The following is an 18,143-nucleotide window of genomic DNA, read 5'->3' as shown; positions in this document are numbered from 1 at the left end:
ACTCAGTCTGTAGCAGGAGGCTAATATCAAACGACTGGCTCTTCCTGTCTCGCCCTCATTATCACCCACACAGCCATTAGCCACATTCTGAGCCATTTATTTAACAATCCTATACCTCAGACCGCTTTTGGGCCCTGGACGAGGCCCTCCTTGCTCCTGGCATGGGGGCCGTGCAGCCTGTGGCCATAATGTCAGTGGCTATAACCGCTTCATCTGCCGCCGCTCCTGTCGGCGTTGCCGTTTCTCATTGTGCTCTGGTGCTGGGGTGCCACTGTCTGCTGTGAACCAAGGGCCCAACACATTCACCCACAGAAGGTAAAGGGCCCGGCCCGGAGCCTAGGACAGAAAAGTTAACTTGAAGCCTGGTGCAGGAAATGAAAGAATAGAAAGTTTAGATGCCCCAGTCTCTTCTTGGGAGCCCTACAACCCACGCACCAGAAGCCAGAAGGACCAGATGTAGAGGGAGAAGCAGCTGAGCACTTGCACGATGGCTGTCAGCAGAATCACATCCTTAAGGTGCCTGTGAATAGAAAGGAGGCTGCAAGGGCCAAAAATAGGAGATGGGCCCCAGTTCATCTCCCTTCTACTCTTTCAAGTTGTGGGCAATTGTGGGTCTTGGGCTATCTGGGCCCCAAAACCCCAGCCCTGGGGCCGCTCACCTGGGCTGGCAGCGGGGGACACTCACTCTGCCATGCCCTGCTCCATGTTGAGGTCCATTCCACCATCCATCAGGGCCCCATCCTCAGAAAAGGCTGCCCGTGCCATTGAGCTCATAGAGTGGTAGCTGGCCCCATATACTGCCAGGCTAAAGCCCAGGGCCATCTGCAGAATAAGAATGGTATCAAAGACCAGCCACTAACCCTACACACTCACCCACTCCCCAGGAAAGGGGACACTTACCCAGGCCCAAAATGAGGCAGATGAGTAGAAGAACACCAAGGTCACAAGACAGTAAATGGCCTGTAAGCAGATACATGGTCAGGCTGGAATCAAAACCTACCCTAAACCACGGGTCTCCCTAGACTGTGACCAAAAGTTAGGCCAGGCTGTGGAAAGAGACAAGTTGTTTCTCATAGGGTTGTGGGGGAAAGGGGTCTGTTCCCTGTGTCCTGAGTACCCCGGCTCCCCTCTGATGTGTCAGTCCAGGAAAGAAGGCCCTGTGTATTTGGGATCAGAAGAATGGGCTCAAGTTCATCTGAGACTCAAACCCTCATTTGGTTTTTTTGGTTTTGTTTTGTTTTGACTACTCAGCACTTTCTTTGTGCCAGGGTCCATTCTCCTTTCTTTAATTGTAGTTTTCTTCTGGAAAACTACACATGGCTGTCACATACCACCCCCTCACTCACTCACTCACTCACACACACACACACACCCAGAAATGAGGACAATGGGACCTTGGGTGGGCACAGAAGAAAGGAGGAAGGCACTTACATTTGCCCCCAGTATGATCCGCAAATAGAACTTCAGAGTCTCTCTGTTCTCTTCAAATATCTGCTTCTTCCCTCTCGTGCCCACTTTGCCCTTGGGCTGCAGAGGGATGGTAAGATGCTGTCAGAGCCCTCCTCAGCCAGGGTCCTCCTCACCCTGCCCACCACTCTGATTAGCTACAGAATTACTCCTGCACCTAACCCAGATCCCCATGGTGCTCAATCTAGCACAATCCTAGAGATGTCCACCCCTCCTCCATTCCATCCTGGTTAGAGCTGACACCATCTGTGCTGCACCCCTTAGCTACGATCGCCTCTTGCTCACCCTGGAAAATTCCAACACTAGGCTGGTATGTCCTGGTTCCCCTGGTCCAGCTTTGGGCTGACCAACCCCTTCAAGGGGGACTCCTGAGGGGCGCTGAATGGTGCGCCCTTCCGGCCTTTGCTGGAGTAGTCCAGATCTTGGCTGACGCCCACCCCCTTTCAGGCCCCTAAGATCTCCGGCCAGGTCTGGGACAGCCTGGTACTGACGCTCACTCCCTTCCCGGATCACTTCTCCTATGGTCGTGCGCGGCTCCATTCCGCCCGCTAGCTCTAGTACGGTAGGGCCACCTCACGGCGCCCCCCTCTGGCTGACCCGCTTCCCTTGATGTCCTTCCTCTGTTTTCAGTCTCCCGACCCCGGGAAGGTTCGGCCATTGCGAACCCCGCCCTACCCGCCCTCCTTACCGCCATGGCGCGACGCAAACACCCAGCAAGGAAAACAAGGCAGAGCAACCGAAACCGCGGTCAAAAGGTACCACATCGGCAGCACAGGCACTTCCGGTGCAGACCCAAATCGTCACAACTGTGACGGAAGTGGGGGATCCACTTCCTTCCCAAGACCCTCCCCCCGAAAGTCGGTAAGACTACATTTCCCAGAAAGGCTTGCACGGGGGCGGTGGCGGCTGGGATGCGATGGCGGAGTCGCTGCCCCAGGAGGTGAGAGGAGTCCGCCTTCAGGCTTAGCTTGGGACAGGCTCCGCCCTCGGGGTCCCGGGCTGTGGGGAGGGGCTGTCAGACAGCTCGCCCGGCTCTGCCCGCCTGGCTGAAACGACCCGCCGGGGAGATCCCAGGATCTGCTGGCTATGGGTAACGGCCCCGCCTTTGGGCCACCCTATCACCTTAGCTTGGGGGAACCATTCTCTCCACCCCCATCGGCCCCACGATTTGGTTGCCTCGTCACCTCAATCAGGACAGGGTCTCAGCCTACCCACCTCTCTAGAGATGGCCGCCCCTTCCCCCTCAGTTCTGGAAGATGTCCGTTTCATACAATCGTCCCCGAAGGGTAACGGGCCGTATCCTCGTTGGCCTCTTTGGGGTGATCACTTCATTCCCTTTGCCCCTCCCCCTGGCGGTGGGAAGCAGACTGCCCCCTTCAATCAATTCCAGGCACAGTCGCTGAATTACTTCACCGAAGACAGGCCTGCTCCCCACTCCCTAGGCCCCTAGTGATGGCTGCCCCTACCTCCTTCACCCCATGGGATGTTTGCGCCTTTTCCTTAGCCTGGAGCAAGAGCACTCTGTCGCCATTGGCCAGAGACAGAGAACAGGTTTTGTTGCCAGTGGTCTCTTGGGATGGTCTCTCCATCCCTTTTGCCTTGAGAGTTGGCAGCCCCCTCCTGCTGTCCGTGAGAGGCAAGTCACCCTTTACTCATTGGCCCCGGAACGGTGGTCCTTCTCCTTAGCAAGAATAAGACAGCTCCCACTCCGCTGACTCCCCTGCCATGGCATCCTTTATCTCCTGGGCTCCAGAGGATGTTTGTTCCATCTCCATAGATCCTAGGAATGACCAGTTTTATCTCTAGTAGCCCCTTAGGATGGGGTTCATGGGATGGCCTCTTCATCCTTATCACTGCCTCTTCTTCCCTCTAGAAAAGCTACCCCCTTCTCAGTTCAAAGAATCATGCTCCTTCCCCTCAGAGAGGACAGGTGTACTGCCCTCTCCCTTTGCTTTTTGGGTTGGTTGCTGAGCCCCAAAAGACAGGATGGCCACTGTCTTAACTTGGCTCAGATAGGTTTCCCTGCCTTCCCCTGGGATTGGGGGCTTAGTCAGTCCCAATCTCATCAGTGTTCTCTTCCCCATGCCTAGCCTTCCTGGCCTAGAAGGCTGTTCTCCCCAGTCCCCAGTACTTCTCTCAGGTAAAATGATCTGCTTTATCTCCCCATCCCTTCCCTTAGCAAACCTTTGATGACAATAGAGGTAGAGGGCTTTGGTGAAAATAGAGATATAGGACTGTCCATCTTTAGTTCAATCCAGTTAAGTATTGGCTGAGTACCTTCTGGTGCTAGGAATCAAAGAAAGGAAGAAGAGATTAGAATGCACTGGTGAGGTCAAGGTTAAGGAAGGGCATTCCAGGAAAGAGACCCACATAGGCAAAAAGTAATAGGCATGCTATGTTTATAGGACAGTGGGGAGACTGAACTGGGGAAGCTCTGGAATCAGGGATCCGGTCAGGCATAGGGCCTGGCAGTGCTGACCCAAGAGTGGAGATTTTGTCCTCAGGGCATTAGGGTACCCTGCAGGTTTTCATCAGGGATATCCTAAGACTGAATGCTGTTTTTTTTTTTAAGGAAAGTTAACCTTGTTGCAGTGTGCAGAATGACTAGCAAGGATGAGCCTGGAGGCAGGTGGGAGATTGTAGAAGCGCCCCACGTCTGGGGTAATGAAGATCTGGGCTGCTGAGGTTCTAAAGTTTCAGTGGTAAAAATATTAGTAGCAGCAATCCAGCAACCATTTATGGAACATCTACTAGTTGTCAAGCACATTATATCTATTAAATATATGTATATATACCTGTATATATGTATATGGTATGGAAACTGAAGCTGAGAGAGGTCAATTACCTTGCCTGAGGCCACATAAGTCACAGAGCTCAGAAGCAGTAGAGTGGGGATTTGAATGAGTCTAAGTTAGCCTGGCCTAAAGCTTGTGCTGTACACCTGTATCTGACAGCAAGGGACAGAAGAGCATGAAGAGTTCAAAGTATCAAGATCTTCAGGTGAGATGCACTGTTGGCACTGAAGTTCAGATACTGGAAAGTTGGGAATAAGGGATGCTTTAGACTGGGAATATGAATTTTGGTTGAGATAAAGGTGATAGTAAAACATTTAGATGAAGGATCCTGTGGACAATTGGCAACACTGGACCAGCACATGAATGATGAGACAATAGGGGGATACTGAATTGTTGGTTATTCCTGTAGAGGTAACTGTTGAAGCCATGCAAACAAATTTATTATCCTCGGAAATAAACCTCAGATTGAAAGACCCAGGTCTGAACCCTGGGTGCCACAGAAGAATCTGGAAACAGGGCAATTGGAGTGGTGAGTGGAGCCCTGGAAAACACAGTGTCACAATGGTCCAGGAGAGAAGATTCCAGAAGAAAAGAATAGTTAATATTAGATCATTCCTGGCCTCACAGGCGACTCCATTCCCGGTCCCTTATAGGGCCTCCAGGCTCACAGAGCATGTGTGGAGTGATGGCCTGAGCACCTGGGCTGGGTCCTGCTGGGATCATAGCTTAACAGCCAGCTGAGAAAGCGGGTTGGCAGTGGAGAAGATGGGGAAAGAGGGAAGACCCAGAGCCTGACCCGTGATGGCAGGTGGATGGGGTGTGGCTTCTGAAGATCAGAGGAGGAGACCTGACTTGCTGTGTCTGAGGTCCTATGCCAGACCCTTTACTACGTTACTTGATGCTCACCATAACCCATTTAGATCTCACTACATTTGCCATTTTACAGATTAGAAAGCAAGACTCAGAGAGGTCAGGTGATAGATAAGCAATTGAACTAGGTTTATCTAGTCCCAGTGCCCAGGCTCTTTTTTACCAAACTGAGTGGGAAGTTTGCTTTTTATCAATCAGTACAAACCTGCATCCAGGCGGGGCTCAGGAATGGTTTGTTCACAGTAAAGATCCTTAGAGGCTGGAGAGGGGAAGTGAAGATCCCATGAAGCTTAGGATTAAAGATGAACTAGAAGCCAGTATTCCAGTCCCCTCAGACCTACTATTCTACCAGGTGGAGAAGGTTCCAAAGGCCCCCAGTTCTTACAGTTTCCAATGTCCTGTCTTTTTCCCTCAGATGCTCACATATATTCTGAGCTTCCTGCCTCTGTCAGATCAGAAAGAGGCCTCCCTCGTGAGTCGGGCTTGGTACTGTGCAGCCCAGAATGCTCTTCGGGAGGTAAGGTGGCCACCCTCATCTGGCCCATTCTCAGTTGTCTGTCACTTCAGTTTGCTTGTGGCCCTGCTCATACATCATCCATCCATCCATCCATCCATCCATCTATCCATGCACACTTGTTCACACATATGTTACATTCATACATACTTGGCTCTGGGTACAGTGCTGGGACTTTACAGATGAATAAGACATAGTCCCCTGCCCAGAGGAGCTCATAGTCCAGTGAAGGAGAAAGACAAGTACGTTAGTGATCGTGATGTCGTGTGTTGGGTGCTATGACATTAGAATGAAGGGTGCAACAAGAACAGGAAGAAGGGCATCCAAAGGAGAGCAGCAGCATCAGGGAAAGTTTCCTCATGGAATAGGATAAGGGTGAAGGTTGGTCTTCCATACTGGTAACAGCACAGGTGAAGGCGCCAAGGTGTGAAACAGTTCTGGATATGACCACACAAGTTCCATGTGACTAGAACTTAGATAGAAGTGGTGGGAGATGAAGCTAAAGAGAGGTCAGGCTGCAAACTGGCACTATTGCTGGGGTTCCATCCTGATTACCATCACGGAGCCTTTAAAGGAATGTTAAGGCAGGGGAGTGACAAGGTGTGATGTGTCTTAGATCTCTGCAGTGCAGAGTGGACTGGAGAGGGTGAGTCGGGGTGTGGGGAGACAGCCCAGCTCAGAAGTGCATGCAGACATCCGTGACAGTTTGAAAGGCAAGCAGTGAAAGCTCCTTGTTTGTTTTAATTTTGACTTCTTTGAATATTCCTGAGGTTGAACAGTTTTCTCATTAGCTGACCATTTCTATTTCCTTCTCTTGTTTATTCACGTTCTTTATCCATTTAATCATTAGCATCGTAGTATTTTCCTTATCCATTTGTATGAACCTTTTATATATTAAAGAGATTAATCTTTTACATATTCATTGAAATATATTCCTAACATATTTGCCTTTGAATTTGATTTGTAGGTATGTGCTTATTTATGAGATACAGAGGTTAAATTTCTATGTTGTGGATCCTGAACATCTTTTGTTTTCTTGCTTTTTAAATTTGGAGACCCCTTGCCTCCTCAGTGATTTGATGTACCTCATATTTCTCTCCTTTTTTTTATTAGACTCTATTTTTTAGAGAGGTTTTAAGTTCACAACACAATTTTTTCTTCTATTTTATGGTTTCAATTTTTATAGTAATTTTTTTAATTGGCGAAATTTATTTTGATTTATGCTGTCAGATAAGAAACTAAACTAATTAGTTTTCAAATAGCCCTCATACCATTTATATATAAACTTCCCCTTCCTTTCTGGGTTGGACTTCTCCTCTGTCACACATTAAATGTGTGTATACACATAGGGTCTGTTGTCATGTAATCTGTCCTGTATCATTGAGCTTAGTTAGTGTGTAAAGATAGTTGGACTTGTGGAAAATTGAAGTATGAGACATCTAGATGGTGAGATGCAGTTGGTTGTTGAATTTCTGAATGAGGAGTTCAAGAGAAATGTCTCAGTAATAAATACAGAGTTGGGTATCATTACAGAATGGGTAGAGGTTGAAACATGGATCTAAGTAACTTGCCCCAGGGAGCACATGACGATCCATAGGAAGAGCAGGCCGCAGAATCCCCAGGGGGAGTACACCAGTCTAAGGGCATGGTATGGAGGAGGCACCAGTGAGGCATAGAGGAGATTCCAGTGAGAAGAGGGGGCAGAAGTCATAAGTGGAGAGCATTTACAGTGTTGAGTGGATGACTAACAGTGTCATATCCCATGAAGAGTCCAGAAAATAAAGAGCAGATAGTGTCTGTGATGTCCAATGTCCAGAGAGGTCCCCAGTGACTTCAGCAACACTTGGCATCTGGAGGAAAAGCCAGGTGTGTGGAGGAATGAATGAGATAAGGACAGTGTAGACAGTTGACCTCCTTTGCAAGAAATTTCCCCACGAAAGGAAGGAAATAAATGGGGCAATGATGAGAGGTTAAGGGGACTTGACAAAAGGATTTCCATTGGGAGAAGTCTCAAATGTGTTCTTATGCTGCGGAGAGTAATAAAGGAGGGGCGAATGTGAATGAATGAAGAAGAGAGGTGAGAAATGGTGGATGCCACCTGAGGTGATACAGGCCTGGTCTTCGATAGGGTGGGGAGGATGTCGCTTCTCAGGAAGTGGCAGTGTGGAGCTGTTTGCTGAGGAAGCTCCTCTGAAGCTAGTGGCCTCTTTGCTGGGTGAATCTGGGGGCCACATTGTCATAGGGAAGTAAAAAGAGAGGTAGAGGCAGGGCCCTCAGCACAAAGGCTTGGAATCTTCCAGGGCAGAAGGAAGTGGGAGAGTTACCAGAGCTGCTCAGAGAGCCCTCACTCACTCAGATACTGATGCTGCCTGTCTGTGCCTAGCCCTGTGCTGGGCCCTGGGGCTGCAGGGCTGGGGGAGGCACAGCACTTGTGAGTTGGTAGTAAGCACAAGCCAAACGAGTGGGTAGGTAGTAGTAGTGCTGCATTTGGAGTCTTGTGTGGGACACAGGGGATCAGAGAAGATTCAGAAAAGACTTCATGGAGAAGGGCGTGCCTGGGATGAGGCTAGAGAGGGGAATAAATATTTGCCAAATAGACAAATAGGAGTAGGTGAGAGGTGAGACAACCCTCACACTCATCACTACAACCAAACAGAAAAAGCAGCCAAGTGGAGGCATGGCACCATGAGGCACCAATAAGAAGTGCCATTCCCAGAGCCAGGGCTGGGGGCGGGAGGGAGGGGGAGCGGGGGCAGGTGTGGGAAAGCTGGGCGCAAAGAAGTAGGCAGGGCTCCAGTGCTGGCAGAGAAGCTCAGCGTCCGTCGCATGGAGTAGAGAACCTTCAAGGGGTCTGAAGAGCATGGTCAATTTGCCTTTTATAAGGATCACCTGGTGACAGTACCAAGACTAGAATGGAGCCAGAAAGACTGAGGGCCAGGACCTTCAAAAGGGGACAACTGCTGTAATGTATTTCTGAGAGACAATACAGGAACCTGATCTAGGGCACAAGCTATGAGGCAGGAGCAGAGGGACATGCATGGTACAGTGTGTCAGAGAGATAAGATGGAAGGGACTTTGGTCACCATGAATGTGGAGTGTGAGAGAAGGGTCTAGAATGGCTCCCAGATCTCTGACTTGGGTGACTTGGTAGAGGGCACTAAGAGTTAAGAAAAAGGGGCATCAGTGGGGGATAAGACAGTGAATTCAGATGTGGTCATGTTACACCTGTGTATCTGGCAAGTTCCATCGGGTAACTAATTCCCAGGGTCCGCAGATAAAGTCGTTGGACTGGGATGAAGTGCAGTCTGCCAGGGCGCACAGGGAGGACAGCAGAGAGTGTGTGCACGTACGTGTGTGTGTGTGTGGTGGGGTGGAACATACCATGAGGAACTCACTCTCTCTCTTCTTTGGTGACCCCAAAAGAGGCTGATGGGAAACAGGCTAGACAGTAGGAGGAGAGCCAGGCAGGCAGAGCCACAGAGCCCCCAGTGGGACATAGCATGGAGGAAACTGGCCATCCACAGCAGGTGGCATGGCAGAAAGGACACTTGTAGGAGGTCTGAGAGGAGCCCCCAGGTGTTGACGACCTTGCTGGATGGGAGGGGTAAGTGGGTGAGGCAAGGGGTAAAAAGGCGGCTAGCTCAGGTATAGGTGTGCCCACATGCTTCCAAGAGACCTGACGTCAGAGGAAAGGGGAGAAGCAAGAGTAATGAGGAGAGGGAGGCAGGATCAAGGGAGGCCTTTTTTGTGACTCTGGGGCATTTGTAAACTGAGGAAGGAGCAGTGGACTGCGGGTTACTATGGAAGAAGGTGGGGCAGGCCCAGTAGGCCCAGAGAAGGGGATTAGGAGCAAGAGAGGGAAGGAGATTAGGATGGGTCCTGACAACTGGTGAATATGAACAGGGCAAAGGGAGGGCCTTCCCACCTGATGGCTTTGGCTTCTCTCTGAAACACAACAGGTCATCTCTGGGAAGGTTGGAGTGAGGGGAGGGTGGTGCACTTGTGTCAGGGGCTGGAGAGAATGGTGGGCATGGAGAGAAACCTCGAGAGGGATGAGAAGAGAGCCAGAAGGTGGGGAGGAGGTGGCAGTGGGGGAGGCAAGAGGGGAGACTGTGGCTTCCACAGGCAGAATTCTGTACTCCCAGCATAGACCCAGAGGAGGCAGCAGTCTCATAGTCCCTGGCAGGGCTGGGGGCAAGAAGAATGGGCACGGCAGCATGGCAGGCAGGGCCACAGGACCCCAAGGAGAAGCAATCAGGGCAGAGGTTCTTTGAGTCCAGCAAATAAGGAGAGGGCAGGAGAAGAAAAGTGGCCAGTCAGGAAGGAATAGATTAGAATAGGATAAGGGAGTGAGGAGAAAGAGGCCAGGGCAGAGTTTGAGACCGTAGAATCCACCATCTCAGCACTGGGGCTCCTCCAGCTAACTGTGAGGCCTAGATGGGATGCTGACAAAGACCTATTTGGTGGCTCTGCAAAACTCAGCCCCACCCGGGCTGGGAGCACTGGAAGGCCAGGCCACAGGTACATGGCATCTAGGGTTCTGCTGACATCCCACCACAACCATGTCCCAGAGAGCAATTTTCAGAATTCATCGTCAGGAACCATCTTCCAGGGCTCATATGTGGGCAGGTTGATAAGGAAGCAGCGCCCCCTGCTAGTATGTGCTACCAAAGATACTGGTTCACCAAAGCATGACTGGGGTTCATTCATGCCTCACCAGGCCAAGCTAGGATGCTGGATTGATGACTTGTTATTCTCCCTGACCTACCCCCACTTAATCCCAGTTTTTCTCAAATAAGAAGATAGACAAAGGCAGTGCCCCCCTGCCCTCCCCCCAACACAGGATCTGCCCATTCCGGTGAGAGCCTGGTTGCCTGCCACTGGGTTGGTTTCTGTGAAGAACTCAGGACAGCTCAGCTTCTGCCCTCCACTGCCTTCTCTTGCTTGGGGTGTTTATAAAGGCCCCCAGGAGCCTCTGGAAATGACCCCCAAGGTCTAGCTCCTCTCTATAGACCAAAGCCCCTGGGTGCCAGAGCATACACTTTCTTCTGGAGAACAGCATGCCGTTTGGGATCCCTATGCCAGCAGATGGGAGAGCCATTTCTCTATCAGATGGGTTTCCAATCTTGCCCACAAGCCTGCAGTTTCAGCTCAGGGCTTCATTAGGTACAATGAAGTCTTGGCCTCTCACAGTCAAGGGATATGTGCCCCTTTTAGCAGATTTAGGGCGTTTTCCAAATGACTTGGCATTGACAGTTAAGATGCCAGCATTGTGAAAAAAGGACATGGGGCTTAGTTGGCTCCTTTGTGGATGAGGCAGCTGGAACTAGAGCAGATATGCTTGCAGTCCTCCTTTGGACCTCTAGAAGCATCTTCCTAGGGCCTAGGAAGGGTACCTTCCTACACTGGGGCTAAAGACCAGAATCCAGGAGCCTGCTTCTTCTGTCTGCTGCTCTGCTCCCCACAAATGAAAAATATCACTAAAAGGTTGCTCCTGGGCACCTGCACTTTGAGTCTAAGGCAGACCACCTGGGTGATGGCTTAGAGGCTGCCCCCACACCACCAAGAAAAACAGTGGGGAGCAAGGAGGCGGTCTTAAATCTCAACACACACACATACACACACACACACACACACACACACACACACACACACACCCCTCCCAGTAGCTGCTAAGACCTGCTTTACATCAGGTCCTGTGCCTTTATTTCATGGGTTTTATTGCCACCAACCAACCCTGGACTTGGACTCTAGGCTGACTACCATTGCCCCCCCTCAGCTGTTCATCTGCCTGTTCATAGGGAGGTTGTGGGAGAGGGAAGAACATGAGAACATTCCTGGCTGCCAAGGCTCAGGAAGCAAGAGAAACAAGGACTACGGCAGGCCCCTGGGGGTGGGAGGGTGGGGGCACAAGATGTGAAGGTGGAGGTAGTACTGCCTCGGCAGCCAGCCCTGCTCTGCGCTTGGCAGCCACAGCATACTCTTCATCATCAGAATGCTTCCTCTGTCAGGCAGGGCTTTCAAATGGCTGGAGGTCTGCTTTACCATTCTCTTCTAGAACCTTTTCTCCCTGCTCTTTTCATCATTTTGTATCACCTTCCCCACCCAGTGGGATCTTCCCACTCTCCTTAAATCTTAGAGAAGAACGCAGGCCCTTGGGGTTCCCACTACTCCATTGTCTCCCAGTGTCCACGAGAGGGGGCTGTGGGAAGTGATCCTCTGGCCCACAATCCCTACATTCCTGGAATGGGATCTGGACAGGGAGCCCGGTTTGACCCCTGATTCCCGTGGAAGTAGTCAGGAGCCGGCCCCCATTTCTTCCCTTCCCTTCCTTTTAGGCTCCATGCCCAAAGTGGGGCTTGAACTCATGACCCTGAGATCCAGAGTCACGTGCTCTGCCGATTGAGCCAGCCAGGTGCCCCAGGCCCCCATTTCTCACCACACACTCCTTCCCATGAGGACAGCCATAGGTATCTGTTTCTCTCTGTGACAGAAACCAGCCTAGTTTCTGTACCCGGGAATGAGTTTCATGTGTCTTCCTGGGAGAATCCTGTAATAAGTGTCTTGTAGGAGTGTGTATTATGTGTCATTTCTACCTTTCTGACTTCCTTTTGATGATGTTCTGTGGGGTAGAAGTGGGGAACATCGCTTGTTCTTGCAGTAACTTACAGGACAGGTTTTTTAGAGAGCTTGCTTTCCTGCATTGGGATCATGTTGATGGATTAAAGCAAGAGCTTTTGAGTACTGCTTGCCTGCACCCTGGGCTTCCATCAAAGGTAGAAAAAACCTCCCCCATACCTGTTCCTCACAGACCTGTCCCAACTTCCCTTTGGCACAAAATCAGGGAAGTTTCTGTGAAAACTGGGACTCCCCAAATGTCTACGCAAGCCAGCCTGTTCTCCTGACTTAACCCTGAGCTCACCTCTGAGCTCCACCCCACACCAGCCATGGACTCTTCACTCTCCCCTGTTCCTCCACAGCAGGGCCAGCCCCACTTTCTTGGCACCACAAGATTCATTCTCTTAGCTTCTGACCACAGAAATAGGAGACTTCTCCTTCCTTACCTGGACAAAGAAGATGGACACTCCAGAGATGAACCCCAGGGATCTCAAGCACATCTTGAACTCTGGAACCTGCAGGACCCACACATGTTGGTGCGCACACACATATGCACACATATGCACACAAAACCCATTTTTGCAAACATTCATGTGGCTAAGATACTGAAGCCACCAGGGGACCAAGGCCTCACTGCCTGCCCTAGACTTCTGGCACCTGGGCCACCCAGGGCGTGGTGGTGACAATTGCTTTGCTTCTTACTGCCTTCGGCTGTTCTGAGGGCTATTTATATGCTCGAGAAAGCGAAGGAGGCTGGTTGCTTAGCTAATGCTGAGCTCTGACTCTCTGGAGTAGGACCTGAGTCTGTGGGTCTCAGGGCCACCTTCTGAAAGGCCCAAAGTTTGGGATCTATCATACTTTGTCCTTCTGCCTCCTGGGCGCTTCACTGGCTCTCCTCTAGGCCACCCCCAGCCCCCTGTCCCCAGCATGCCAATGCCCCACCCCTCTGTAGGCATCCAGTCCCATCCATCACTAACCTTCCTGCCCTCCCCTCAAGTCATCCCCTTTGAGCCCCAGAGTGACTTGTCCCCTTCGACCACACATGACACCGCACAGCACAGCGGTCTCCATTGTGACAGGGTCCTTCCCTGATCTCTGGCTTCAGAGACCTGATGGCCAACCCTCTCTGAAGCCAGAGGGCTAACCCCAGTCCTATTGCTGCCCCTTAGACCAATGTGCAGTACAACATCCCTGTGTCCTCTGCCTCCCTCCCGGCCATCAAGAGCCTGGGCCTCAGGGGCATCACCTGCATCAGCCTGACCAACCTGGATGACTCACCAGCTTCGCATGAGGTGCTGGAGTGTGTTGCCTACCACTTGGGCCCGCATCTGCAGAGCTTGTGCCTCAGTGGGGGCAGCCCCTCGGAGGCCGCCTTTGTGGCCCTGATCCTAGGCTGCCCAGCCCTGCGTATCCTTGACCTCAGTGGCTGCAACAGCCTCTTCACATCGGGCATGCTACTAGCTCAGCCCGAGACGGCACAGCGGGTCCAGCAGGTGTTGAGTGGCCTCTGTGAGCTCAACTTGGCTGGCCTGTGGGACCTGACCGACCTCAGCTTCAACCGGCTCAGCAGCTGTGCCCCCAGCTTGGAGCGCCTCTCCTTGGCCTACTGTCACCTCACCTTTGAATTAGGCCCAGCCTGGAGCTCCCTTGGCCCCCAAGACTCCTCCTCCTCCCAACTCTCCTTCCACAACCTGCTGCGGTTCGTGAAGGAAAGGGCTGGTAGGCTGCATGCCCTGGACCTGAGTGGCACTGGCTTGCTCCCTGAGGCCCTGCAGGCCCTGGGTCAGGTGGCCGGGCTGCAGCTGCAGGAACTGAGCCTGCATGGCTGCCAGGACCTCTCCACAGAGGCTGTGGCTGCCCTTTGCCGCCTGCAATCGGGCCTGATCTCCCTGGACCTCGGCGGCTGCTCAAGACTGGCTGACGGGGCACTCGTGGCCATAAGCCGGGGCCTGGGGCACCTGCAGCGCCTCAGCCTGAGGAAGCTGCAGCGGCTGACAGACGCAGGATGTACGGCCCTGGGGGGCCTGCAGGAGCTGCAGAGCTTGGACCTGGCAGAGTGCTGCCTGGTGAGTGGGTGGGGCCTGGCTCAGGCCCTGGGTTCAGGGCACAGAGCTCCAGCCCCACTGGCCTCCCTCAGCCTGGCCTACTGCGCCTCACTCAAGGTGAGCACACCATCTCCTTCCTTCCTCTCCAGGGCTGTGGCTGGGGGAGTTGCACATGTGGCAGCAGGGAGGAACTGCCCAATGTTTATGTCCAAGGAACAGTAGTGACAACAGAACTTAGGACACAAGGGGAAAGGAGCCTGGACAGACAGTGCTGCTGCCAGCACTCCCCTGCTCAGCCCCTACCATGTGCCTGCATGGAGGGAGATCCAGGACACCAGGCTGGCCCAGCCCACAAGGTGGCACACACCTCGTATGCAAAGTGCTCGGTGACCCGGGCAGTCTGGGTAGGGGTACTGAGTGCAGGTGTTCGTTCTGGAGGCAGGAAAGATGAAAGAAGGGGTCTGCAGGGAATGGGCACCGAGGTTACACAGGGAGGTTGCTCAGGCAGGGCCTGACAGAGGTAATATGATGTGTCACAGGGTCATTTCTTGGCTGCAGCCAGTTCATTAGGACTCAGCCCTGTCCCTCTGGGTGGCATCCCTAACTTGGCAATATCAGTCTCTCCCTCTTTAGTGGATCATTCCTTCAAACTGTCAATGTACCCAGGGCATTCCAACCTGAACACCGTCTCCTTTCCCCCACAAGTGCTTCTCTTGCCCTGCCCCACTCTGTCTTCCTGTTACCGCCATGTGTCTCTTTATCAGCTCTCCCACGTATCTCTGCATCTCTTTACAAACCAGCTTCCTCTACTCTGCCCTTAGCTCCTGCTTCTGGCAGGTGGCAGCCCTACCCCCACAGTGACCTCAGAGTTCTGCTTCACATTCTAGAGGGAGCATACCTGACTGGCTCAGCTAGGGTCAGATGTCCAATGAGGGTCCAATAAGCTGTGGTCAGAGGGCTGCCTCAGCCCACACCTTCAGGAGGGGCCTGGAGTACAGGCAGGGCAGATACTTTAGAAACTTCCACCTGCATCCTTCCTGCCCCAGACAATCTAGGCCTTTGTCCTCCAGCAAACTCCTCCTGGTGTCCCTACCTTTCACCAACACAGGGACATTGTTGCTTCCCTCTATGGACCCACTGGTACCTCTCTGTTGCCTGTGGGGCTGGAATCTTGAGTAGAACCTGCATAGGGACCCTTGCAGAAGTCACCTGCTCATTGCTCTCTCTCTTCTCCACTTCCCTCCTAGGATGCCTCAGTGCTCTCCCTGATCTCAGTGCTGAGCCCAAGCCTCAGGGTGCTAGACTTATCTTCCTGTGTGGCCCTCACCAACAGGACCCTGCAGGCCATCTGTGCCTACCTAACCCACCTCTCAGTCCTGCGCCTGGCCTGGTGCAAGGAGCTCCAAGACTGGGGACTTCTGGGGCTGGGGGAACCAAGTGAAGAGCCTACACAGGAGCCCCAGGTGCAGGTCATGGAAGGCGGGGGCGGTCCCTGGATTCAGCTACCCACCCCCACCCCCCGCCCCTCCTGAATGTCTCTCTAGGACCATTTGAGGGCCAAACTCAGGAGGAACCTGAGAAGCAGGAGCCTCTTCCCACAGCTACATCAAGAGTTGGAGCATCAGGCCTCAGGCCCCAAGGAGCCTCCCCAGCCACAGGGCCCTTCCCTGCTCATGCTGCGGGCCTTGCAGGAGTTGGACCTCACAGCCTGCAGCAAGCTAACTGATGCCAGTTTGGCCAAGGTGTGGGATTGGGACTGGAGGTGTGGATAGGCTGATGATCCTGGCACTAGACTCAGGCCCAGGCCAACCCACTCTTTGCTTGGAAGAAGTTCCATTCTCTTTGGCTTCTGCTACCTCTGGCTGGGTGTGGGGGAACCTGGAAGAGCCCTGGGCTCCAGTGCCCTATCATACCCTCCCACTCCTCACCCCATCCTTGCAGGTGCTCCGGTTCCCCCAGCTGAGGCAACTGTCACTGAGCCTGTTGCCAGCACTCACAGACAAGGGTTTGGTGGCTGTGGCCAAGGGCTGCCCCAGCCTGGAGCACTTGGTGCTGAGTCACTGCAGCCTCCTCAGTGATGAGGGCTGGGCCCAGGCAGCCAGCTCCTGGCCGAGGCTGCGGCACCTCAACCTATCCAGCTGCAGTCAGCTCACAGAGCAGTGAGTTGTCTGATGATGCCACAAATCAGTACAGGGGCTGGGCTGGGTCCCCATGCCAGGTCAGGCACTCACTGGAGGCGTCCCCACAGAACTCTGGATACCATTGGGCAGGCGTGCAAGCAGCTCCGGATGTTAGATGTGTCCATGTGCCCTGGTATCAGCATGGCTGCCATCAGGCACTTCCAAGCCCAACTGCCTCAGGTGGCCTGCATCCAGTCCCGCTTCGTGGGAGGGGCTGGCCTGACCTGGACGCTCTAGGGGCAGGTCAGTAACCAACCCTTTGGCTCAGCCTCCATTGCCCTGAGTCCCCAGCCCTGACCTCTTGACCTGGAGTTTGACCGAATGCCTCCTACCCTCCTCTGCCGCATACCCCAAGCTACAAACTCCTTTTCTAGGACTGGGGATAGAACTAATCCGGGGCAGCACAAGGGGCTTCCTGCTCCAGTCTGCCCTACAGCCCAGCAAGCGCCTCTTCCAGCTATAGGCTGCTGCCACAGGCCCATAGAAATGCCAGCTCCTGCTCTCCTGACCAGGCCTAGGTCCGGAGGCCAGGCCCACAGGTGGGATGCCTCTGATGTTGGGGAGGAGCCGACCTTGTGCCACTTGCCCTGCCCACTTCTCACACCTAAGGCCTGTGCCTCACCTTGTTCCCTATAAGGAGCTCTCCCAGCCCTTACCAGCACGGAGTTTTAGCAGCCAAGCCACAGACTTTGTTGTAAACTCAAACAAGATTAAAAATTCCAGATCTTACCTCCTTGTCTGAAGTTCTCAGGCTAAAGGGCTCCCTCCCCTCCCTACCTCAGTTGAAGCAGCCCAGCCTAGCCCAGGGACAACGTGGACAAAACACCAGAGGCACGTAGACAATTTCTTCCTTACACCTGACCTAAAGCACCACAGGCACCACCAGCAAGTCCTAACTTCTTCCCCAACATGGTTGGAGACTAGAAGCCTGGAGGCCTCTCCCAGCATGAGCCTCCAAGCATGTCTTGCAGGAAAGGCACATCCCAGACAGACCCGAGGAGCACAATGATTAAGGATGCAGTGGTCTTCAGAAAGAAAAAAAGAGAGAGGACAGGATCTCTGGCTTGGAAGGGTCATTAGAGGGCATCTAGTCCAACCTCCTAAACAGTGCCAGTGACTTCTCAACAGCAGCTCTGAGAAGCCACTTGGCCCTTCATGTGTCCACCCACACTTCGTCCATCTATCCATCAGTTCTAGGAACAGCTAGCATGGCTGCCTGAGTGCCTGCAGCACTGTACTTTATGTGGGGATTCAGAGGTGCCAAAGCTTTCCCAGCGCCCCGGTCACTGGGGGAGGCAAATTAGCCAACAGACAGGGACAGTCCAGTGTGCAGGGCATGCATAGAGAAGCACCTGGAACTGGGAGCCCAGGGGAGCAATGAACATACCCTGGGAGATCAAGGAAAGACTCAAGGCAGTGAAAAGTGAGAAGGGAAGGAAGAGGGCAATCAGAAAGGACCAGGGAAATGCACAGTGCAGGCCAGAGCTGGCACTGGGGAGGAAAGGGCGGGTCTCACAGGATGTAGGGAGGATGCCAGCTTGGATCAAGCACAGAGAACTCTGCAAGCCACAGGCCTTTTATTAGATGGCATAAACCACGTGTCTGCAGCCCATCTTAGCTCAACTCTGCTCAGTTGGGAAACTGTGACCATCAT

The 18,143-nt window shown here is 52.9% G+C and overlaps 2 protein-coding genes across 3 annotated transcripts; one reads left to right on the top strand and one right to left on the bottom strand.

Annotated features, from left to right (window-relative positions):
- Positions 1 to 81: 81 nt before the first annotated feature.
- On the bottom strand, positions 82 to 2,257 carry TMEM208 (transmembrane protein 208). Of its 2 annotated transcripts, none has more exons than XM_047078565.1 (6): positions 2,156 to 2,257; positions 1,432 to 1,527; positions 901 to 960; positions 686 to 822; positions 436 to 538; positions 82 to 336 (listed from the first exon to the last, which is right to left on the bottom strand). In XM_047078565.1, exons 1-6 carry the CDS (start codon positions 2,159 to 2,161, stop codon positions 199 to 201), a joined length of 540 nt encoding a protein of 179 aa, XP_046934521.1. In that variant the 5' UTR covers positions 2,162 to 2,257; the 3' UTR covers positions 82 to 198. The 2 variants fall into 2 exon arrangements, with proteins under 2 accessions (XP_046934521.1, XP_046934522.1); XM_047078566.1 differs by having other exon boundaries at positions 436 to 520.
- Positions 1,971 to 17,208, top strand: LOC124511395 (F-box/LRR-repeat protein 2-like). Its single transcript, XM_047078567.1, has 7 exons — positions 1,971 to 2,328; positions 5,548 to 5,649; positions 13,434 to 14,426; positions 15,557 to 15,772; positions 15,911 to 16,051; positions 16,251 to 16,468; positions 16,558 to 17,208. The coding sequence occupies exons 1-7, from the start codon at positions 2,077 to 2,079 to the stop codon at positions 16,724 to 16,726; spliced, it is 2,091 nt and encodes a 696-aa protein (XP_046934523.1). The 5' UTR covers positions 1,971 to 2,076; the 3' UTR covers positions 16,727 to 17,208.
- Positions 17,209 to 18,143: the final 935 nt, after the last annotated feature.

This window comes from Lynx rufus, unplaced genomic scaffold, assembly GCF_022079265.1.
Source record: "Lynx rufus isolate CCGP_SWC_20201006 ecotype Redwood Valley unplaced genomic scaffold, mLynRuf1.p SCAF_16, whole genome shotgun sequence".
NCBI lineage: Eukaryota > Metazoa > Chordata > Mammalia > Carnivora > Felidae > Lynx > Lynx rufus.
The sequence above is the reverse complement of the archived record's forward strand: the minus strand, read 5'-3'. Positions and strand labels throughout refer to the sequence as shown.

What these genes read in the sequence shown, in the direction of transcription:
- LOC124511395 (XM_047078567.1), top strand. Translation starts at nt 2,077, where the DNA reads ATGTCCTTCCTCTGTTTTCAGTCTCCCGACCCCGGGAAGGTTCGGCCA. An exon ending in CCCAGAATGCTCTTCGGGAG is followed by an intron (nt 5,650 to 13,433) that starts GTAAGGTGGCCA and finishes GCTGCCCCTTAG; the next exon opens with ACCAATGTGCAGTACAACAT. An exon ending in CCTACTGCGCCTCACTCAAG is followed by an intron (nt 14,427 to 15,556) that starts GTGAGCACACCA and finishes CTTCCCTCCTAG; the next exon opens with GATGCCTCAGTGCTCTCCCT.
- TMEM208 (XM_047078565.1), bottom strand. An exon ending in GGATCATACTGGGGGCAAAT is followed by an intron (nt 961 to 1,431) that starts GTAAGTGCCTTC and finishes ATCTGCTTACAG; the next exon opens with GCCATTTACTGTCTTGTGAC. An exon ending in TCTGGTCCTTCTGGCTTCTG is followed by an intron (nt 337 to 435) that starts GTGCGTGGGTTG and finishes TTTCTGTCCTAG; the next exon opens with GCTCCGGGCCGGGCCCTTTA.